The sequence below is a fragment of the Leguminivora glycinivorella genome, chromosome 9 (genome assembly GCF_023078275.1).
Source record: "Leguminivora glycinivorella isolate SPB_JAAS2020 chromosome 9, LegGlyc_1.1, whole genome shotgun sequence".
NCBI lineage: Eukaryota > Metazoa > Arthropoda > Insecta > Lepidoptera > Tortricidae > Leguminivora > Leguminivora glycinivorella.
The window spans coordinates 15,623,301-15,648,316 of record NC_062979.1 but is presented as its reverse complement, the minus strand read 5'-3'; the positions used below and the strand labels follow the sequence as shown (position 1 = coordinate 15,648,316).

Here is a 25,016-nt window from a genome sequence, read left to right as displayed (position 1 = left end):
AATCTGGATATCTAATTCAGCCCACCTGTTTCATTGTACCGCGGGTTAGATTTTGTTAATGAAATGAAACATGTTTCGCCTTTTATCATAATTATTATATTACAAAACGTATCAATTGGTAAAATCTGTTATAAAGCACCAAAATGAGCATTTAGGTACGAAGAAACAAAGCAGCAATACCGCTACATGGTAGATATGTGAGGCTCAACCTTACGATTTCGTATAAACACAACACTGGATAGTGAACTAAGAACAATATGAATTCTTCAATTTACGCACCAACAAGGGATAAAAAATTGGTAACCTAACTGCTTTTTTAAGTTCACTTGAAAACGTCCAAACGGAACAAGTCAGCAGCCGAGCGCAGCACGGAGGAGGCGCGGGAGCGGTCGTCGCTGCCCGAGCCGGACGCCGAGGAAGATGGCCGCGAGTGAGCCACGGGCTTCTCCGTCTCCCAGAAACTGAGCGCGAACATCAGCTCCGCCCAGAATGCTTCGGTGCGTGAAATTTATGCAGAAACAAAAGCTGAACGCTTTTAATAAGCAGACGAGTGCACTACCGATCCGGACACTGAAGATGATGAAGAAGATGGAAATCTGGATACCTAATTCAGCCCGTTTCTTTGTATCGCGGGTTATAGATTTCGCTAATGAAATGAAACATGTTTCGCCTTTTATCATAATTATTATATTACAAAACGTATCAATTGGTAAAATCTGTGATAAAGCACCAAAATGAGCATCTAGGTATGAAGAAACAAAGCAGCAATACAGCGGTATTGTAGATATAAGAGGCTCAACCTTCCGATTTCGTATAAACACAACACTGGATAGTGAACTAAGAACAATATGAATTCTTCAATTTACGCACCAACAAGGGATAAAAAATTGGTAACCTAACTGCTTTTTTAAGTTCACTTGAAAACGTCCAAACGGAACAAGTCAGCAGCCGAGCGCAGCACAGAGGAGGCGCGGGAGCGGTCGTCGCTGCCCGAGCCGGACGCCGAGGAAGATGGCCGCGAGTGAGCCACGGGCTTCTCCGTCTCCCAGAAACTGAGCGCGAATATCAGCTCCGCCCAGAATGCTTCGGTGCGCGACATCTGAACGGGAAACAGTCAAATGCTTAAAACAGGACTGTAGGAAGTGGGAATACGAATGGTTAAAAGATTTTAGCTTTCATGTTGAAGTCGTGGACATTACTGAAGATTTGAATATAAATGTATCAAATCATTTAACTCCTGAGATGAAAGAGATTATGTACGACAAACATCCATTTTCATTAAGTACTCTACAGTTAAGTAGAGTATAAGGATGATAGGCACTTTTATCTATAGATAAAACTTCTTCTTTAGTTATCTAAGTTATACTTGATTCTAATTGTATCATGACTTAAAAGTATTTCAAAATTAATGGTTCTATTTAATTGTTTACCTTTTGTTCAATGGCGACATCTTTCACATGCCACAGGAACTCGAATATCCCCATGGCAGCTGCTATTCCGCATCCAACGCCCAATACTATGAACACTCCTCCAACGTTGTCCACTCCCAGTTCTGCTGCGCTTGCCCCTTCTTCGCCTGCTTCCTCTGACTGGGTATAAACATTTTCATTAGTAACTACAACCCAAATCACGACAATTGATTAAATAGATACATACATACATACAATCATGCCTGAATCCCATAAAGGGATAGGCAGAGCACATAAAACTACTAAAGCTTTAGTGCCCCTAATTGATTAAATACCTGCTTCTAAATTGGTTCTAATTAAGTTTGTCGTCTTAAATTAAATTTTGTTTTTAATGAAATATCTAGAAACGTTGAAGGCACGAATTCAAATCGATTCTAGTGATTTTTGCCCGAAGTTGACCTTCCGTGACTCTCTAGCCAAAATCACAGTCGTTGAATGCTCCTTGGCGAACGATACGCATTCTTGCTCTGTGGCATAAATACGGAAGCAATAGAGAGAAAAATAACGACACCGCGATACGGAGTGTCAACGATTGTGTTCTTGACTACAGAACCAGTTCTGATTAAGTATCAGCTATTACCATTGAGGTATAATGTACTAGAGAGGACACGGCGAACAAAAAGTTTGCGCCACGAACATAAGTCCAGTGGACTTATGTTGCCTCAGTCAGTCTCTGCGCGTGGTGGGAGGAGGTTGTCTCTGACTGCACACAAATAAAATGAAAAAATGCCTTCCTGTGCTATAAAATACTGTTGAAGCCATACGAGAAAATCTAATAAAAGTGACGGTGTCACATTTCATCGGTTAGTAGACAAGCTATTTTGATCTAACTTAATTTAAGTAATTATTATAATGAAGGGACGGGCTCCTTAAACGCGATGCTATGGCCGCCATTTTGACAACTGGAATCATAGATGAATCGCGCAGACATGACATGTAGGTAATAAGGTATAATAATTGTGATCATATTCTGTTTTCAATATATAATATAAAAATATTTATTTCAATTTATAGTTTTGAATATTACACGGTTCTAATACGAATTTTAGTCGGTAATATTATACAATAAGCATGATTTTGAATTATTTCTGAATTATAATTCTCATTATTGACGAAAAATAGTGACACCAAAACTGAAATAGTATTTAATGCAACCGGTGTTTAAGGGAGGTAAAACAAGGTGAATGGCGCGATTATTATTCTGAGCGACAGAAACTTATAAAACTAATTTTATTCAAAGGAAATTAAAATTTATGAAAAAAACAATTACTTATTTTTATTTCACTGAGTAGAAATTAAATATAACACAATGTATAATAGTGCTAAAAGTGAACTACTTAGTATAACACACAAAGTATAAAACAAAGGTCTACACTAAAAGTGTCGCGTCTAGGTGGTCAAGTCTTACTCTATGACACGGTTCGCTTCACGCGCATGCGCCTCGCGCTGCCGCCGCTGCCGGTCGGCGCACAGAATATGTTCGAGTTGTCATTTCTAGTACGTAGTACATAGTAGTTCAATGGCTATTACTGATGTCTTGTATTTACTTACAACACACGCGTTTTCCTCCGGTGCTTTCCACCATCGATTCTTAAGTTCTACTAGTCTCCCACTTTCTGCTAATTTCAAAACAGCGTTGTCTACAGCAGTGCGGTAGGAGGAGACTAAAAAAATTATGAATATGTCATATTCTAAAGAGATGTCTGATTATGGTGTTTATGATTGCTTATAAATAAAGTGGGGGACATCAGACACAGAACAATTTAGCCTCAAACTATTCGAAACTTGCACTATGAGTTCTAGCCGATTATAATATTATACATGTCGGAGAATGACCAAAATGTGGTTTTAGATACGTTTTATGACGCTATATTTGACAAATGGAGCAAACAAGGGTTTTACAACTTTGTACAACCTGGCTGGTATTCGACTGAGTTCTGCCAAAACGTCAGAGAGGACGCTATTGTCTAAAAGAACAGAATCGAAAAACAGATGATTGGAGGCTGTCAATCGATCTGCAGTGGAAATGGTTGAGGAGTGCTGGCGTTGTTGGAGATTCATCGGTCTAATCCGGCGGTTTGCTCGAAATAATAGGCGGAATGTATTATTTCATGTGATTAAATGTGTAATCGGTTTTGTGCAGTAAATTCTGTGAAATGGACATGGTATTTCATTGAAAGCTCTCATAAACAACTACAACGGGTCCTGACAACGGTTCTGGTATTATACGTCCACGATCCGACACGTCCTCTCTGACGTTTTGGCAGAACTCAGTCGAATACCAGCCAGGTTGTAAAAAGTTGTAAAACCCTTGTTTGCTCCATTTGTCAAATATAGCGTCATAAAACGTATCTTAAACCACATTTTGGTCATTCTCCGACATACACATAAATATATATATCGATACCTCTGGGTTCAATTGGCGTAAAGGACATTTTGGCGAAAATGAGTTATATATACAGTTTTGTTCAGAATTTCAAGCGCTATCGATCTGTGTAGTTAAAATTTCGATATCTCTTAAAAAGTTGCCTTTACGACCAAGATTTTCTACTATGGACTTGCAAAAATAGCTTTTCTGAAGGGGCGTAAATATCAAGTCATTAATTGTAAATTATTATTTGTGTCGTAAAGGAAATCTACAAATAAAAATATAGTTGTAAGTCACCTTATTATATATTGTTGCCCTTTAAGCCCTTACTTTCTAAGGATCACTTTCTATAGTAGTGTGATAAAGTTGGGCGTAAAGGACAAGTTTTTTTGTTCTTCGTCCTTTACGACCAGCACTAAAAATATTTTATCCGCAATTGTAATCGATATCTTTGGGTTCAATTGTCGTAAAGGACATGTAATGCAGGTAAGGCAAGAGAAAGATAAACCCACTTTTTTGTTTTTTTGACCTATATTTGTGACGTGTATAAGAAAAATATGCAGATTACGAGTATCTTTAACCTAGTGTAGCAACCGTAGTGATAAACTAAACGATTTAGAAGATAGACGGTTGTAAAGGACACGTCAAAATGTTATAACGTCCTTTACACCCATGATTTGATAGGGTCGTAAATGACGGTCTTAGATGATTTTTATACAAAGTCGGGGCGTAATTGTAACCGAAATGGTACAAATGTTGTTCTAAGTTTACAATTAAAAACTGGAAAAATGTATCAAAACGTACTTAATATGGCATAGAATAGCTCTACATCAGTTTAATGCAGTGTATTATAAATTATATAAGCTATCTTAGCAACAAAAAAGAACAAGACTAATATTTTATATCCAGTTTTGTAATAAAGAAACAATATTTGCTTAAAAACTATCTAATACTTTGGCAACAAATTCAAAGTTATTTTTTTAGTATTCGCCGCTGTCTGAATAGTCAGTACTGTCAGTAGGTTACGCATTCAGTCTTTAATTCTAGCAGGGAAACGCTTTCGTAGTATTATTATACTGCGGCGAGATGTAGGTAATTAAAAAAAAACATTATGGTAATCAGGGTACGTACCCAAATGCACAAACGCTCACGATAATATCTATTTCGTAGCTATATATATATCTTTATCGCTCTTGCGTATTGCACCAGGGTGGCTAGCCGAATGGCACAATCGCTCACGAAACGCTCACGAAACGAAGCGCTAGTAGATATCTATCTCTATCGCGCTTGCGTATTGGCGCGACAGAGCCAGCGGCGTATCGCTTTCGTTTGGCGTCGGAGAAATGCCATTCGGCTACGGGGCCAGACTGCATTTTTGTCGGCGTCTGTCGTCGACGATTGCCATTCAGCTACGCCGGCAGTAAACTTTAACAGTAGACTATACTAACATTTAGTGCGACAATAACAGGTGCGTTTCGCTAGCGAATGAGCGTTAGCGTTTGGTGACTTGGCTATGTACCCAGGTACTTAAAGCATTGACTATAATATTTCTAGGATTGAACTCATAATTAAGATTATTCTTATATTTTAACAGGTTTACGACTAAATAACAATCTTCTGTTTCAAAATTATCAAAAATATGAATCAACATAGTAGGTAGTCTTGACTACAGTTTGTATACGCGTCCTAACTTGCGTTTATAAATAAGTACTTAACTCTTAGTTATTCTTAAAACTTCTTTCTACTTTAGACTTAAAATTACTGTCCTATTAATATAGTCTACTATTCACAGTTGCTGATTAAAGTTTACGCGATTACAATTAGTGTTTTACTTAAACTACGAAAGCGTTTCCCTGCTAGAATTAAATACTGAATGCGTAACTTATTGAGACAGCCGAGCGGCGAGTACTAAAATAATAACGTTCCAAAATATTAGATAGTTTTTAAGCAAATGTTGTTTCTTTATTGCAAAACTGGATAAAAAAGAGTCTTGTTCTTTGTCTCTGCTAAATATTTAGATAAATATACACTGTAACACTAATGTGGCTATTCTATGCCATATTAACTACGTTTTGATACATTTTTCAAGTTTCTCAATTGTAAACTAAGCTAAAAACAGTTGCCATTTGTACCATTCCGGTTACATTTACGCCCCGAATTTGTATAAAAATCATCTAAGACCGTCATTTACGACCCTATCAACTCTAATTGTACAAAAAAATCGTGGGTGTAAAGGACGTCCATAGCATTTTGACGTGTCCTTTACAACTATCTAACTTCTAAACCGTTTAGTTTATCACTACGGTTGCTACACTAAGTGAAGGATACTAAAAATCTACATATTTTTCTATATACGTCACAAATATAGGTCAAAAAACAAAAAAGATATAAACATTTTTCTAAAAAAAAAGTTGTTTTTTGCTTCTCCTGAAAACCTGCATTTTGTCCTTTACGCCAATTGAACCCAAAGGTATCGATATATATATATAACTTGTGATACTCGCACTAAAAACATCCATGACTTAGGAACAAAATATCTATGTTCATCACACAAATTAAATTCCCTTACAAGAATTCGAACCTAGAACCATCGGTAAGGGTCACAAGTGTCCCAACCGACTACGTGAAAAAAAGTGTTACGTGAATAACATAAAATATCCGCAATGGACGAAAATACTCACAAAAAGGCATAGCGATACCATATCCCTTGGAGTCGAGCAGTCCGCCCACTTGCATCAATTCGCAATTTCGCTCCAACTGGTATTCGATGGCCGTGGACTCCATCAGAAATGCATACTCCCTTTTGCCTTTAACCACCCTTTATAAGAATAAAATTAATACAAGGACATGCATGATATAGATCTGATCTGTTTATTATAAAATCAATATTAATTAGAATACGTAATGTAATTAATACCTTTCGACACCTACATCGTTATTCAATACAAAAACCGATGGTCTAGCGGATTCCATTGCTGTCCACATTTTTGCATATGTAGAAAAGTTGGATCGCTGTAAAACAAAAATAAAGCTTAAGCAAATAAAACAATAGAATCAAAGCTTCCCAAAGCTTTTCAAACATTTTATAAATTAAAAAAAAAATCTAACTATCATCTCAAATTACCTTGAAGAACGAATACGTAGAACCCCCATTAACCGTCCCATATTTGATCTTAGACTGTGCCGCCAAGTCTTCTGCGCTCTTTATGGAGTCGTCCATAGCGGCATTGGTCAAGAACGCAGCCAAGTTAGCTGTGTATGACGAACACATGATGAGGGCGAAGAACCACCACATGCCGCATACCCAGCGGGTGGAGTAGCCCCTGGAGACAGATACTTGTTACAAACTGAGACACATGTCACGCCGACTGTACCTGGGCATTTTCAGAATTTGGGACACCCCAATTAGCGAAAGTTGTTAACAAAAATTAACTCGCTGTCAGTTTTGTGACGACAATCTGTCTAAAAATTTACTTTTTTCACATTCTGAATGTAGATTATCGCTTAAAAATTATGTTATTAACACAAAAACAATATTTTTATAGAAATTTCATGCTTAGTTATCGTCACGAAACTGACAGTTCGTTAATTTTTGTTAACAACTTTCGCTCATTGGGGTGTCCCAAATTCTGAAAATGGTCACCTACTCGAAGAGAGACTCTAATACATGCCGAGGTAATGTCTTGTCTCGACGTTCCCCGATTGTGTCGGATCTGCCGAGAATCTTGTTTGAATCTCTCAACGAGAGAGTACCTACAGCCGCCAATCACATTCGTATGAAGAAAGAATGAACAAGGCCTACAGTAGTATTCAGGGCTGAAATAGAATCAGCGACCCTCTTTTATCGCCTAATGTGTGTCATACCAGCGTGGTAGGGGTGGGAGGATAACATTATGAGCTATTAGACCTGCAACTATTAACCTAAACTCAACACATAATAAAATATTTTATTTCATTTCATATTTCATTTAATATTTCATATTTCATCGCGACAGGTCCCAAAACTCCCAAACCCATCGGCCATCTGAATCATAGGACATGTTTTTTGTGTTACGAAATTTCCAGGGGTATTTTGTCGAAAAGAATGGTTCAGCTTCCTAACCAAAAAAACTCAATATCTGGTGAGTGAAAATAGCAAAAAAATTTAGCTTTTGAAATTGAGTTATTCATTAAATACTTATGTACCTGAAATAAAGTTTAAGGACATGAAATAATTGATTCCTCATAATTATAATAGAAAAATACCGGTTTTCGTAAAAGAAAGAAACCATAATGGTCAGTTATGTTTTATACATACGAAATAGAGATAACAGTCATAATAATGAAGTTGAGAAATCACCAGCTAAATAAATAAACACGTAAAAAACTGCGCGCGTTCCTAGATACGTTGAAGTCAAATAAAACGATGATTGATGAGACCTTCGGGGAAACACTAAGCGGGAGTTATGTGTTTTGTGAACATCTGTATCTGCCTTCGTCTTCACATAGGTATCTAGATATTATTTCATGAATATGATATATTTCTTTGAGTTGTTCGTATTCGTTATTATTATTGCCTAGTTAGAATATGAATTAACAGTAGGTATAAAATGCATAAGAAAAACTATAGTTATTTGTTATACAAGAGTGCAAAGTTGTATTTTAACGCCGAGTGTGGAATTGAAAAACGAGCAAGCGAAAGGATTCTATAGTTGAACCACGAGCGAAGCGAGTGGTTCGAGAATAGAATCTTGAGCTTGCGAGTTTTTCAACACACGAGAAGTAAAATACATTTGCACTCGTGTGTAACACAAAACTTTTCCCCTCACTATAGCGAGGAAACTACAACGCAAAAAACGCCTTAATCACTGCTTCCAGTAGTTCCACAGGTGGAAAAATATCTTCATTACTAGATTTACCCACTTTTATCAATTTTAAAGCAGAAAATTTGCCTCTATTCAAGGTCAAATTACTTTACCCACTAGTGGATAAAATGCGTTTTTACCCGCTGGTATTAAAGGACAAAACACGTGTTTCCGAGCTAGTGAGGGGAAAAACTCTTTATAATAAAGGGGTTTGTTTATGAATATATTGAATTTTATACTACGTCGGTGGCAAACAAGTATACGGCCCGCCTGATGTAAAGCGGTCACCGTAACCTATGGACGCCTGCAACTCAAACAGTGTCACATGCGCGTTGCCACCCCATTAGAAACTTGTACATTCCCTTTTGCTGCGTTAAGTACACAGCAAAATGGAGTGTACAAGTTCCAAGGAGGGTTCGGGTTGCCGACGACTCAAAGGATAATAGGAGGAATAGGTAATAATACCTTTATGTATAATTGTAGTACCTCTACAACGCGTACTTAAAGTAGTTCGGTTAGATCTTGCCCTACCTTATAAATTAATACACCTGATTTCAAAGAATTCACGGTATCTCGTTTACCTTACTATTGATTTAGAAATAACAGTTACCTAAACTGCTTAATTTCCTAAATCTATTAAATTAAAAAATATTTATAGTAATAACAGCATGCAGAGAACTTATAGTAATAAAACTATGAAGAGCATAGTTTTATATGACAGTTCTGTAACTTACTTTGGCAAAATGTCGGAGCCTTGAGTCATAATAGACCCCATGGTGAGCCAAGCGGAGTTTTTAATATGCCATATATTTTCCAGCTCTTCGGGAGATTTGTCACACGGATGTGGATTTTCCCAATCATTTGGTGCTAGCCTGTGGAAAAAAGATGAAGTTGTTGAATAACTTCAATTTGTAATACGTACAGATGCAGTGCGAAAAGGGTTTTCTTCGTATTTTTCTGGAAACGTTTGTATTTGTCATGCTAGTTAAGTCAATGTCAATACATCTCGTACTGAGACTGACTGAAATAGCATGACACGTTCGTATGTTTCCGTAATAATACGAAGGCAAATCCTTTTGCACTACATCTGTAGAATAACTGAGACATATAACTTGTTAGGTCATCGGAAGGGAAATTGTAAAAAAACGTATGGTCTACGTCGTTAAATAAAAAGTATACGTTTTCATACCTTGCTAAAATATGTAACAGCAGAGACACCATAAGGAAAGAAGCAGCCATATAAATCCAGACATCAACTGAGAACGGCTTCAGAAAGCCGAAGAGTTCTGGCGGCGGAGGAATAGGCTTGGAATACAAAATGCTGATGCCCAGGGTCATGAAGGGAGTGGTAAAATCTACTGCTGACCGCCGCTCGTAGGTAATCGTTAGGTCGCATATTGCTAAGTCGGCTTTCTGAAGAAAAAAAATCATTAGAAATATTTAAATACTGTACGTAGCCGAATGGCACAAACGCTCACGAAACGCTTACGAAACGAAACGCTCGTAGATATCTATCTCTATCGCTCTTGCGTATGGGCAGACGCGTTGCGATGGGCGTTTCGCGTCACAGAAATGCCATTCGGCTACGGCACCAGATGGGTATGAGCCGGCGGTGCTTCCGGCCTTTCACTGGTCACTTGTTATAAAAATTAAGTACCGGAAACCGGCCCGGTCTAATTTGTTTTTTTTTTTTTTTTTTTTGAGTATATTTCTTCTGACATATATTATGTATTTATCATTAGGTAATCACAATAATTGATAATGAATTATAGATCATTGTAATATTCGCTTTCGGTAGTATATATCATTTTTCAAACATTTTTGTTTATTTTCCGCTTGATGCTGACTGTACACAATTGTTGTTTATTGATTCTTTATTTTTATTTTTATTTTATTGGTATTCAGGATAACAACAGCCGTAAATATAACTAAGACATACTACTGCTTACGTATAAGAAGGCCAATAACAGTCATCCATTAAATTACATTTTGTAAGAATTAAATTAACTAAATGTTATATAAACAATCAAAATGTGCAATACACACAAATGCTCCAACGGCTAAAGTACATACAGGTTGTTGATTAAGTATTCTTATAATTACGTAACTTAACTTAACTTATCTTAAGGCTTCAATAGCTATCCACCTAGTACTATACTATTCTTAATGTACAAATGTTCTACAAACAAATGCAACCAACCCTTTCTAAAAGATGGCCGACGAGCCCGTCCCATTTCCTTGTATCTTTATGGTAGGAGCCGTATAAATTTCCTGGCACGATCTCAATGACATAATTTAAATGGAGTGTCTCTTTAAGGATTTCATGTATCAAGTCTTTTGAATAACCTTCGTAACGGTCGTTTCCTGTTAGTTCTTCTCCCTCTTCAGGCACTCTTTCTACAAGATAGGGGGCTCCAATCCGGGACACGACCCGAAAAGTTTTATTTTGCCATTTTTCCGCAAGCAGATCGGAAACTTCGTCTTGTGACCGCACGTATACAAAACCGGTGTCTGGATTCCATTTTGCAATACTGTTGAAACCGCTGTTCGATAATTCCATGATTTCCACGTTGAAATTTATACGCTCGCCCGTTGTATTGTCTAACATTATCTGGTCTGTTATCCCTACTATTGGGTTCTGAAACAATCGAAATGACAGCTTTACTCGTGTGGCGTAGTTTATACGTTTGTTAATAGTTTAGTAATGGGCAGTTTTCGACAAAAGTGTCGGTTTTGTGTGGAAGGGTCTAGATTATAGGGCTTAAAATGTACAGTTTATGTTGTTAATTGTTGTTATTGTATCACGCCCGATGCCTATGCAAAATAGAAACACCTATAAGTATTACCCAAAATATTTAGAATATTTCTCACTTGTAGACAACAAATTGTACTAGACGTGGTAATACAGATAATACACATCAGTACTAATAGGTTGTATGATTATGATTGATACATAATTATATTTTTTCTACTCCAGCACTTAAATCTGTCAATTAGATTATTGTCAGCGGTATCCAAATTAAGTTCATTTGAGTAACGATGAGAAAGTCTATTTGTCTATAGGTTCATATGATGACTGCTAGCAGTAATCATAATTATGAATATAGGAGGTCTGTTAATTTTTTTTTAAAAGCACAACTTCCATTTATCAGGTATGTTTTCATTTGCAGCAATAAGTAACTTTTAATAAATAATATAATATTTAGGTTCATAATTTAAATCAAGATGAAAAAATAAACTGAAATGCGTTTGTAATATGAGATATTGCAAAACAAAGGTAAAAATCATAAGTTTATCCAATAATTTTACATTCGATATTTAAATATTCTTGAACGCAACCATATTTTTCGTAATTGAAAACGGCTTATTTTCTATTTCTCTTGTCTATGGTATGTTTGACATTTGTAAACTTTTGACGAAACTATTTGAACTACATATTTCGGTGTTGCGTAGTTTGTTTTAATTCGACGTTATTGTGCAAAAACTTAAGTGATTATGAGTGATTCTGGTGAACAATGTACTTCCGAAGAAATCAAGGCTATGGCGCTCAAAGTGACTGACAATTTGTTACCTGAAAAGTCACCAAAAATGTTATGATTGTTTTGACATGGAAATTGCAAAAAAATGTTTCAACTTTCTCTGAAACCGCGTTGTTGGCATATTTTGAAGAATTGTGCAACAAGTTCTCGCCATCAACATTGCGGACAGAATACCTAAGATCCGCACAAATGTTCCCATTCATGATATGAAGTACGTAAGTAACCCATTTTATTATTCTCGAATACGTATGTATTTGGCTGTCGTAGAAAAAGTATAGTATACAATCGTAACATTATGAAGGCTATAAAAGTCTCGTACCTTACTTAGGCCACTCGGCAAGCCTCGTGACCTAACCGCGGTACTCAACTTTTATAGCCTTCATAACGTTACCGTTATATAATATACTATTGTTAGTCAGTCATCAAATCCATCCTAGTTTACCACAGTTGTAAAGAAGAAGTGAAAAACTCCCGGACGAGACCAGTAATTATAGTTCTCCTTTATCGCCGCTTGGGAATTATTACTATACTAGCTTTTTCCCACGGCTTCGCCCGTGTCCTAATCTAATCTAGATTGTTTTCCCATACAAAATTAGGACCTCCATTTCACCCTCTTGGGAGGTGAATTTTGATTTTTTTTTATTAATCCTCCTCTTACCTTATAAGAAAGCTACGTGCCAAATTTAGAATTTCTAGCAGCAGCAGTTTCGGCTGTGCGTTGATATTTCAGTCAGTCATTCAGCTTCTTCTTTTATAATTATATTTAGATTAGTTACTTTACTTTTTTTCTAAAATTTACCATCATTGTAAACCACAAATATTCGACGTTCGAAAAATGTTAAATAAACACAAATGCATTATCACCATACAAATATTTTGCTAGAGAATTTTGATCCTAGTCGCATTTTAAATTGAGTTTAGTTTCATTTGTTCTAAACATTTTAGAGACAAAAGAAATGCTTTATTTATTCACATGAAAGTTACATTTCCATTGAAATGTACATCTCATTGCACATTGGGCGGCAAGAGGTTAAAAGTACCAACCGTTAATATGTGATTGATGAATTCCTCCCCTATCTCCCACTGACTTTCGGAGTTGCATTCAAGTTCCTGAGCCTCAACTTTAAATTCCTCTGGAGCGCTTTCCACTGCATCCGTGATTAGTCTTGCTGCGTCGCTGGCTAGTGCCACTTCAACCTAAATAATAAAGAAAACTTACAAAGTTTAATAATGTAAAACGGCAATTTTTCAAATGAGACATATTACGGCCAAGGCTGAAAGAAAAATTAAATACTTTAGGTACTTACGAGTACCTATGTATAAATCGTGTCATTTGACGTTCAAATACGTCAAAACTAACTATAATGGCATGACAATACAAACAATACAATTACAAACTGTCGTGAATGATACGGTCTATATATTCTAGATCTAGATACATCTCTAGTTACGATCATATAGAAAACAGTACGATGCAATGGACCAAAGAAAACGATAAGGGGGTTCTCTTTAAAATTAAAATTCACAGGGTGGTCGTACTCTTGTCTATCGAATTTATCTCTAAAGTCAACAAAGTAAAGCCTATAAAGTTTCAAAGTGACATTGAGAAGCAATTCAGAAACCACCAAAATAATGCTTGTAATTAAAACTTTAAGAGTATTTCCACTGAATGAAATATAAATTGCATCTGGGTCACTAACTACAGGCAACTAAAATAAAAGTGTACTCACAGTAATGTCCTGTGTATCCTTCGGTATCTTCACTTCGGGGGAGGCCCGAACTTTCCAATCGGCTAAATACGAGCGCGTCCTTGAGTCCTCGTGAGCGAATATCCGTAGGCAAGTCACGTTTGACAAACCGTAACGCAGTTCTTCTAGATCCAGCGTGTGTGCATCTAGTGACATGAGAACGTAGCTCTGAAAAATAAACATACGTTTATGTTTACGCAAACATTTTTTCGATCAAAAACGGAGTTTTAACACTTACAGATTAACTAGATTCAAATCAAATCCAAATCTAATTAATATACCCATTAGCAACGTCCGCGTAAAACAGGATGTAATTATTATAAAGAAAATTAAGAAGGTGCAAAACTCAAATCACAAAAAGTGAACGTTCAAGGTACCCAAAATTTTCTTTACACCAAACGCGCGGAGTCCAAAAACGTCGGATCAATTCGTCCCGCACGTGACGTCACCGCTGTGCGGTGGCGTGTGTTTTTGAGACAGAATAAGAGGGGTAAGTACATTTTTTTTCTTAATGAGCATTTCTTTTTTTTGCCAATAAAAAATTTTGATTGTTTTTGGGAATTTTAGGTCAATGGTACTCAGAATCACGAGTACTTTCAATCTCACTGGGAGACAAAAAGTGTTTCAGAATTTCCATACATTTTTGTTACTTTCCTCTTTTGTTACCCCATACAACATGTACGGAAAATGGTAACAAAATAAGAAAAAATCGTATGGGACAATTTTTTATTACTACTAGGATTGCAAAAAAAAAAACTAGTAATTCTGAGTAAAAATAGCATATTTTTTTCAAAAGTAGAAAAAATATCACACTTCATAAAAGTGGCAAGAAAAACTTTATTAGTTCTAAATTGAAAGTGTCGGAAAAAAGAAAACAAATGCTCTAATACGCGATTTCAAGTCAACATTTATCAGATTCAACAAATAAAATTATGCCTTCGAAGATTATTTCTCAAATATTATACACAAAATGTATTGCAGAAATGTAATAATTATTGAATTTAGTAGACTCTGTAAATATTGTTAAAACATTCAAGTCAATTTAAAGAAAACGGAAGACTTGGTTATAAAGTAATTAGTCATGTTAGATATAATAGCACCTTATGGCCGTAATATATAATATTTCAATTTCACAAGGCACCTTTCCAGATCTTATGAAATGTAGCAAAGTCATACCGCTTTTTAAATCGGGTGATTCGAGTGATATAACCAATTTCCGTCCCATATCAATACTTCCTGTACTAAGTAAAGTCTTTGAGAAGCTAATGTTAAATGATCTACTGGGACACTTCAACAGACATAGATTACTTACAAGCAAACAGTTCGGTTTCACAAGGGGCCGTTCCACGACCGATGCTGCTTCGGTACTCATTAAACATATATATAATTTTTGGGAAAATTCTTGTGATGCAATTGGCATATTTTGTGATCTTTCAAAAGCCTTTGATTGTGTGGATCATGGAACGCTCATTTTGAAATTAGAACACTATGGTTTGTCTATAAATGCCCTAAACTTTATGTCTTCTTACCTTAGCAATAGAACACAAACAGTAGTTGTTAACAAAACTCGCTCTAGCGGGACTGTAGTCCAATTAGGAGTGCCACAAGGCTCAATTTTAGGTCCATTCCTGTTTTTGGTTTATATAAATGATTTGCCATGTATAGTGAAAAACTTTTGTGAAATAGTACTTTTTGCTGATGATACATCACTGCTTTTTAATGTTGACCGAAAATCTACGGATTACAATGTAATTAATAGCACGTTAGCTGATGTACTGCAGTGGTTTACTGTCAACAATTTACTTCTTAATTCTAAGAAAACCAAATGTATTCGATTTTCTCTGCCGAATGTTAAACCAATCGATACAAAAATACTTTTTAAACGCGACCAGAACGCGACGAAATCTATATACCTTATAGTCTTACCATATAGTCTTCAAAGAACTGCACCTCGTTCGCCTGGCGCAGATAATCCATCACCCTATGAGGAGGGCAGTCTAAAACGACCCGGCTCTCACCGGCCAACTTCAGAGACTTCAGCAAGGGGCGGTTATCTTCGCCTGGAACAAGCCTCCTGGCGGACCATTTGTGCTCCGGGTCCGCATATTTGAGGATCTCTTGGAACCTTATTAGACCTGTTAAACAGTAATGTTTTGACACATAAATCTATTACTATCAACACTTTTACTAAAGTTATGAGGTTGCTCGTGGGCAGATCAGTTTATCATGAAGTGCCATATCAGTTCACTTCATGATATCAAACGCTCATCTCTTTGACTTTCTCATCAGGTTGCAGTGCAGGAAGTAATATGGGGTCAAAATTTTAATGAAGTATTGAAGTATCTATTTCACTAATTTTTTCACATTTTCATTGGGACATGTAAAGAAACTAATATAAATATTACAAACCGTAATCATCGTCGTAAAGCAACGTATAGGAATTCCAGTCACTGTCCTTGATAAAATGCGCGACGGCCTTCGAGAGAGCCACTGCTTCTGGGTACAAGTTGATGCCGGGTGGCGTTGGCTGCTGATAACCTCGAATAGGTGGCGGACGCCACACAGCCTAAAACATTGACTTATATGAAATAAAAGTATATAAACTGCCATACAGTATGAGTATGATGAGTATGGTATTAGTATCGTGTAAGTATAATAATTATGATGAATTTATCATCCCTGGTCCGGTCTTGTCAGTTTCGAGTGGTTTGAAATCTGTTTTAATCGCTACTCAATTCACGTGCAATATTTCAGGTCAATCGAACAGCGAGAGAAGTGAGAAATGGGTCAGAGTAAACTCTCAGACAGGTAAAAGCTTGAATATTTATCTATAGATTGGGTTTCAATGAATAAGATAATATTATAATATAATTGTTAATGCATGCTGTGTTCAGTGATATCATAAATTAAATATAACAAGATCATACCATCCCATACATTAAAATGCGACCGCCTAATACCGCGCTTATACTCTGTAACTAAACCTCCGCTCACCTTACTTATTTACTTACTTACTTGACTAACCAACGGTATGGCTAACCCCCCTTTAAATATACCCCGTAAATTTGGCCTTGTGATCGTCTAGCGTGAATAAGTAGAACCCTTCAATGTGATCCGCGATAACTTAGATCCTTTAATGAGTATCAGCTGTATTTTTGACTAACATTTAAATTTTTATTTATTTATATTTTAAAGAAGAATAAAGGTTATTGTAGCATAATAATATAGTGTTATAGAAGAGTATTTTTTATCAGATTTAGAAAATTAATGCCTAATGAAAGAATTTTTTATATAGTGAGAAACATACATAAATATAAATAAATAAATAAATAAATAAATAAATAAATAAAAAATTAATGACCTAATGAAGAGAATATCTTTTAGAATAGAAGTTAGTGAGTGAAACGTCATACATGAAATAAATATTAAAAAATATTTTGGTAATCATCCGCTACGCCTTATTAGTGGTCCCGGCTTGGGCAAGGGCTTGCGATACGGTATGGGACCCCTGACCTGATCAAACCACTTTATCAGGATCCTAAGCAAGTAAGCCTGAAGGGCTATCTATCTACGAACTAACCCCCCTTTTGTTTTGTTTCTTTTTCCCTAGCTAAACCCCCCTTTTCCCAATACTGCTAATAGATCATAACTTTACTTCTCGATCTTTCTAATGTTTTATCGAAACACCGAGCAGTTGCTAACTTTTATAAGAACTAAGTCTACTAACTTTTCTAAGCTTTTGACTTTCCATCAGTGGACGGCGCTCGCATGCCACTGGGCCCTATAACAAACCTATGCTTTTTATTCCAAAGAATAGTTTGTTTCCCTAACCAACTTGATAGAATTTACCTTGAAAAACCAGTTAGCAACACTAAGTGTCCCGCAGCCACACCGAAAAATCAGAAATTGCTACCACAATTATTAATTTCACTCAAATAAATTAAGTAATAAGAGTTTTTATAAATTACCAGTTTTACCACATATTTTAAGATAGTAAACACCACATTTAAAGTCCATTAAAACCATAATAGTAGTAGTTAAATTATTTCTCCAAAATACACGTTGACCAATAATATTTTAAGACCAATCATAAGAGAACTCTACTTTCATAGAAATAGTGTGTGACTCTACCCTACTCCTATTGTTTTCCCTACTCTAGCATATATTTGAAACACAGACCGTCACTTACCATAGATCTAATGTTCAGAATATGTACAAGTGTATCCCTACTAGAACTGTACAGTTCAGCCAGCGAAGCTGAGATAGGCAACCTATAGGCTTGTGTTCTGATCCCCCCCTCTGCTCTTGCCCGCAGGCTAGGGTAGCAGAGAGTAGATCGCCCTATTCGTGTATATATCCAGTATTCTAGGACACACCAGTACCAGCCACATGGGAGACCCAGCTGCGATCAGACTTTACTTAGATATGGATCGATCACAACCGAAATCTCCAGCGACCAACGCCAGCATGAACCAGAACACCGAGTAAATAAATATATATATATATATATATAGGACCCCAGCCTCAAATACTGCCGACTTCAGTGAGCAAGGATTACTCCTAATGTCTTTCGTCAATCGTGAAAGTCCTCACTTCCATCTAACAGTTGGACTCTTTGAGACCGGTGAGAAAATACGCTTTTGTAAGTATAAAAAAGCGTCCAAGCCCCCACTTGGAACAAAAAGACCCCTAAACGCCTTATGTTTAACAACGCGAGGTATAAAGCGCTTAGCCGGACAACAGTCTGTCACAAACAATGATCTGGCTTATAACTTTCACAAAATAACCCCTTAGAAAATTACTAAGTTCAATTTTACTGACCAACTAAACAAACGAATGAAGTTTCCTTTACGTGCTATAATCTAAGCTTAGTTTTGCAAGAATTTCTCCCTACAAAACCAAACACAGACTTATCTCCAAGCACCAGCCATACATCGACCCAGTCTTTGTATTGCTTGACGGCGCTCACGAAACAAAGCACAGAAAACTTCACTATACACATTAATTTAAATGTAACACTACACTAAAAATAAACACTAATAAAATAAACCCACAACTGATGGTAAAGCAATTCTACCACAGGTCTAAGTTCAACTGTACGACGATATTGTCCCCGCACAATCAAACAGAGACACAATTTCAAAGTTTACAATCACTTAGAATAATTTCCAAGTAAACACAAACAGAGAAACAATAGCAGAAGAACTTCACTCACCAGTATCACACGAAAGCCAGGGACACTGTTAGTCTTGTAGATATTTTAAGAATGCCCCGCGCCAGCTCGCTCCGACCCTTTTATAGATTCTATCTCCGACTTAAATCCGACCTAACCCCGACCTATCTCCGACGTATCTCCGACCTATATCCGACGTATCTCCGACATCCGACCTATCTCCGACCTATTTCCGACGTATCTCCGACATCCGACCTATCTCCGACTAAGCGGCTATTAAATCGCGCACATAAGAAAAAGATCATAAATGCTTTGTTTACTAAGTCATACGCCCTACGTAATAAACTTCAAGACAACTCAGCACGTACGTTTTTGCTTCTCAATAGTAACACCTGCATGACTGCACGTGTTTCAAAGCGATATGGGAATAATTTTATTGATATCTAGTTAAGTGATGAAACGTTATGTATTGCGGTAAGTATAGGTATGCAAATATTTTTTTGTTAAAGGGTTTTTTGTTAAAGGGTTTTAGTTAGTTTTGTAGATCAAATACGCAAATAAAATATCACTTTTTTCACTTTTGTTTCTAAATGCTACAATGTTCTCAAAAAGACTCACTTTGTGCATTTTAATCTTTCGGGCCGCATGACTACTCCGTTGATAGTTCATATGATGGGAAAATTCATGAATGGGAAAATACTTGAACAGGCACCCACGACTACTTTCCTAGGTTTTAGGATTGATCAGGGCTTAAAATGGGACCAGCAAGTAGATAAACTGTGTGGTAGTCTGGGCAGTGCGTGCTTTGCCTTAGGTCGGGTTGCAAAGTCTGTGGCTCCAGAAGTAGCCCGGACATGCTATTTCGCCACTTTCCACTCACCAATACAGTACGGTGCGGAGCTCTGGGGACGCTGTGCTGAATGGGAGAGGGTCTTTCGCTTTCAGAAACGAGCTGTCAGGATCGTTGCTCAAGTACCTGTAGACACTCCGGCCAAAGAACTCTTTAAAAAACTAAGAATCCTCACACTGCCTGCAATAGTTATCATGCAGGTAGCCATTTATGTAAGAGAGAACTTGGCAGCATACAAAACTAACATGTGTTAAGTACAACACTCGAAATGCTGGAAAGTTAGTAGGTATCGACCGTAAATTGGCAAAATCCAACAAATTAACACATGTGATGGGCCCTGCCGTCTATAATAAACTGCCGCAATATGTGGTTGAAGCGCCTAGTGTGTCGAACTTTAAGTATCGTTTAAAAAATTGGCTGGTCGAGCACCCGTTCTACACTTATGACGAATTTTTGTTACCTAATTAGAAAAATATTATTGTACATTTTTAATGTGAATATGGCCTAATTTTTGTAATCTCAATCCTCTGTCTATTTATTTCCTAAAGTATTATTGTTGTATGAATATTGTTTTTTTAAACCAAATCTTGACGTGTAAAATGGCTTTATAAATAAATGAGTATGAGTATGAGTATGAGTAAACACTTCCAGAAAATATATACACTACTTATCATTATCAATTTTTACGACCTATAATTGAAATCAAGATATAATATTGGAACGCTACTCAGTTGACAACTGTCAATGTCAGTATTTCGTCCATGTGAACGTAGTTTGTTGATAAATATGTTTTTCCAACCTGTTTTACATTAAATAATAGTGAATTTTATGAGTGAAGACGTGACTATACATGTGATTAAACATCACAGATATTATTTGTTAAATTATCCAATGAAATCCCAAAGAAAATATGCACCAAGAAAGTTGGTCAAGGAAAAGTTGATTCGCCGTAAGTTTTATATGTAATAACGAGTCCATTTCCTCGTCATAGACGCTTGTTCTGTTACAACTCCACCACACATAGATGGCGCCACAAAAAAAATGTCTTGTAGCTTTCGATTATACTTGTAGATGGCGTTAAGTGTCACTTTTGACATAGATTTACGGCTCGGAATTGACACTTAATGCCAATCTACAAATAATCGGTGGCAACAAGGCAGGTGTGGTTTTTCGGCGGTTCCGGGGCAACTTGCCGAATCCTTTTTTGTTTGCCGCCATCTATGTGTGGTGGTTTTACTGTAATGTCATGTAAACATGTTTTTACTAATAAATAAATAAATAAATAAATAAATAAATGTGTGGTGGAGTGTAAGCGCGTTCGTAGGCGGTCGCATTTTAATGTATGAGATGGTATTATCTTGTTATATTTAATTTATGGTGATATAATTGGTGGCGCAATCACACTTAAGTTGTAAAATGTTTGTTTCTTTTTATAAGTTATTGTTGCCACTGTTGGTGAAACCTAATAAAAAATAAAATAAATAAATGGAGTTGTTGATATCTGATTTCCACACAATAAATGAACACAAATATGTCCTTATTTAATATTATTACGTATGTTAAAAATCAAGCAACAACAATCAATCAAAAACAATAAGCTCGCTAAAAGCACATTTTAGTTAATTCCAGAATCTGACAGTTTTATCTTGGATTGAAGTAAAATAATGAACGATTCAAAATAAAAATAATTTAATATTTGTGGCTGTTTCAAACCGTATGGTCATTGCAAAACATAGTATTAATAGCAGTTGTATTGTACGTACATGTAGGTACATGTACGTACCTAGGCACAATACACTTTAGGCATTACATTCCTGTACCTACCAAACTCGTACCTGAATGTGAGGAATCCTAGCAGCCCGGCACTGCGCCTCCACAACGGACGCTGAAGTGGCGTCCGTGGGGCCGAAGATTGCGATCACTCCCGTCGATATTAGCTTGCAGGCTAGAATGCAAATAAGAGGTATCAGACTAAACACGGGCAAAATGATAGCAAAAACTTAACACATTTTCTCTGTTAAGTATGAATATGATAATTAGTGTCCAAGAATAATATTGGTATCGGTTTTTGTCATAAAATAACTTGTAACGGCCATAGGTATTGTGTCTGCACTGCCGTCCTATCACTAGAACCCCTCTAAGCTGCATATTACCAGTTTTCATTTGGATAAATATTCTTAAATAGGAAAGAATTCCCCATCGACTGGTCTTGGAATCATATTTTTATCATTTTTAGTTACTGAGATACAGAGTCGACATACCTCGCTAAGTGCACTATTTTATAACCCTTTTCAATAGTATAAAACCGCAAACCCACATTTGTCTTCTATAACTTATATTAAAGCGCTTAGCAGTTGTTTATGTTCATAGTTTTATCACACGATACATAACTATAACAACGTTACTTGACATAAGCTTCATAAATTCCCATTAAAGCCGTTTAATTGCGTTATTACATTTTATAACATTCACTTTTTTAAATAAAATACTACGCTTAAACACGGCTAAAGTCCTTGAACCGTGTATTTAAAGACTTTCATTGTAATTTCGGTTACAAATACATCACTAAAACCTAGTTACTGCGCTTTACGGTGAATTTATTACTAAAAAATATTCATAATGCCACACTGAAACAGGACAAACCAGCAAAGCTACGCTAAAACCCCGCTAGTTGTAAAAGTATACCTTCCAAAGTTATTGCGCTAGTCCGACAGTCGGCCGAGCGGCTCGCGCGCAGAAGGTTGTGCGAAGGCTGTAGTGACCGGTGAATGAACATTTTCTCCTTAAAATGTTAAGAAACCGAAGACCAGGTAAGTGTTAAATATCTTTTTTTAAAGGTTTTTTTCAAGTACAACTTGCGTTTTGCTAACGTATTATCACACGTTTGCCGCGACAAGTAAATACCTAACTCATAAGTTATTCGATCAAGAGCCCAGTTAAAACAATTGTGTACAAATAAAGCGTAAACAAAAAAGTCAAGAAATTACATTGTACCATCCTATTGCTATGTAGGCAATAGGCATTGCCATAGCCACATACATTTTGTAAGCATTTATTTACCTTACAATGTTTTAGTACCTATGTAGGTATGGATTACTTGCGCAACATTATATTACCGTCAAGCTGATTTAATAATGCAGTCAAAAATCAAATTAATTAATGTTATTTCTTTTAGGCTTGTTACGAACTTCAGGATACAAACGATAACAGAGATCTGCGAATAAAATGAATACCGAAAAACCGAAAACAAGTCATCACACCAGCAGAAAGTTTAATAAATGTAGAACAGAAGGGGATTGCTCAACTCGATCTTTACCAAGGAACATTCTATCGTTGTGTATTGTTTCAAGAATTTTTGAGATTGATACCTCAGAATTCTTTGCCTAACTTAGCCACGTCGAACGTTTCTGCTTTAATTTTCAATGCTGACGAAAATACATCAATTTTAAAACTCCCTTTTACTGGTCCAAGCTAAAACCGTTGCTGAAGATCATCGAATTTGGGTTTATCCTTCGTTGTAACAAAATCGAACAACGTTTACTTCTTTAATCATTCGTAAAATGCTTCTCATCTTGATATAAGGAAAGAAGGTTTTTGACTATTCCGTCGCAGACGCATTGAAACTACAAGTGATGACTCGAAAGAAGAAGAACTCTATACCTAGCATGTAAAAATTGTAAAATGACAACATATGTATCATCCAAAATGAAGCTTTATCTTGATTTATCCGCTCCAATTCATACAAACAACAGAGAAACAGACTTAAATTTAACCTAGTTAATACAATTTTAAGCAATGATGCACCTGATTTTACCAGAAATTGTTAACAAAGATCGCTATATTGATTCTAGTTTAAAGAAAAAAAAAAGATGTATGATATATAAGTATTCTGCTGTACCAATTCATTCAGACCCTTCAAATCCAGAAGTTTTACATACAGAAAAGGAGGACTGACCTACACATAAGTACATATAACCATTTATCGATGTAGAACCACCGTCAATATAGAGCACTACACTCGTAATATTAATATTATTTACAACTGTCGAAAACCAAACGCACAAAAAAAGAAAAATACATTTTAAGAAGAACGGAATCAAGCGGAAAGAGAGAAAATTATTATGTCAAACAATCCTAAATGTATTTTGAATTTTTGAAGTATAAAATAAATAAAGATTGCTATTTTCACTTGCTTGGCGAATAATAAATGAAATCCGTGTTTCTTTTTGTAAGAACTGCCAATGTCAACCGTTTTTAACCTTATATAACTCGGTAATAAAAACATTATTTTAATAGTGTATTATAGTAATAATACGAATAACTTTGGATAAAGAGCGACACCTTTCGCCGTGTCGGTATAGCAAATTGATTTGTTGCAATGTAAAAAGCGAATTTTATTGTTTCATATTAATGTTATGTTAGTTTTCACTAATGTTAGAATATTATATTAAGTTTAAATATGTTGATTTGTAACATAACTTATAACGAGGTTTTTTATAAATAAATAAAAATAAATAAATATTATAGGACATTCTTACACAGATTGACTGAGGCCCACGGTAAGCTCAAGAAGGCTTGTGTTGTGGGTACTCAGACAAAGATATTTATAATATATAAATACTTATATACATAGAAAACATCCATGACTCAGGAACAAATATCTGTGCTCATCACACAAATAAATGCCCTTACCGGGATTCGAACCCGGGACCGCGGCGCAGCAGGCAGAGTCACTACCGACTGCGCCAGACCGGTCGTCAAATGCAATGCAATGCAATGGTCGTCGTGGTTTTATGCATGCAAATAAATGGTTACAATATCATACAGTTGTCTTTTATTCATTTAACAAATTGAATTGCTCTTGAAACTTAGTGCAGGTACTGCAGGTAAACGGGACATTGCTAAAATGATAAACTCCTTTTAAAAACAATGACAATGCTAAAACCTAGTAATCGTCGCTGGTTTGTCATATAGCGGGCTTTTAGATTAGGAATGCATACAAATTATTTCGATGTTAGTAGTCAT

The 25,016-nt window shown here is 36.1% G+C and overlaps 1 protein-coding gene across 1 annotated transcript in view; it reads right to left on the bottom strand.

The window, feature by feature from the left end:
• The window catches only part of LOC125229865, a 58,152-nt gene that overhangs the window by 20,611 nt on the left and 12,525 nt on the right, over positions 1-25,016 (bottom strand). The window contains exons 4-18 of the mRNA XM_048134803.1: positions 21,827-21,936; positions 16,378-16,534; positions 15,895-16,103; positions 13,951-14,136; positions 13,265-13,417; positions 10,882-11,319; positions 9,871-10,094; positions 9,416-9,553; positions 6,962-7,160; positions 6,755-6,849; positions 6,519-6,655; positions 3,021-3,133; positions 1,431-1,589; positions 926-1,099; positions 327-478 (exon numbers count right to left, since the gene is read on the bottom strand). Of these exons, the coding sequence (XP_047990760.1) occupies positions 327-478; positions 926-1,099; positions 1,431-1,589; positions 3,021-3,133; positions 6,519-6,655; positions 6,755-6,849; positions 6,962-7,160; positions 9,416-9,553; positions 9,871-10,094; positions 10,882-11,319; positions 13,265-13,417; positions 13,951-14,136; positions 15,895-16,103; positions 16,378-16,534; positions 21,827-21,936 (2,644 nt within the window). The remainder of the gene's footprint in view (positions 1-326; positions 479-925; positions 1,100-1,430; positions 1,590-3,020; positions 3,134-6,518; positions 6,656-6,754; positions 6,850-6,961; positions 7,161-9,415; positions 9,554-9,870; positions 10,095-10,881; positions 11,320-13,264; positions 13,418-13,950; positions 14,137-15,894; positions 16,104-16,377; positions 16,535-21,826; positions 21,937-25,016) is intronic.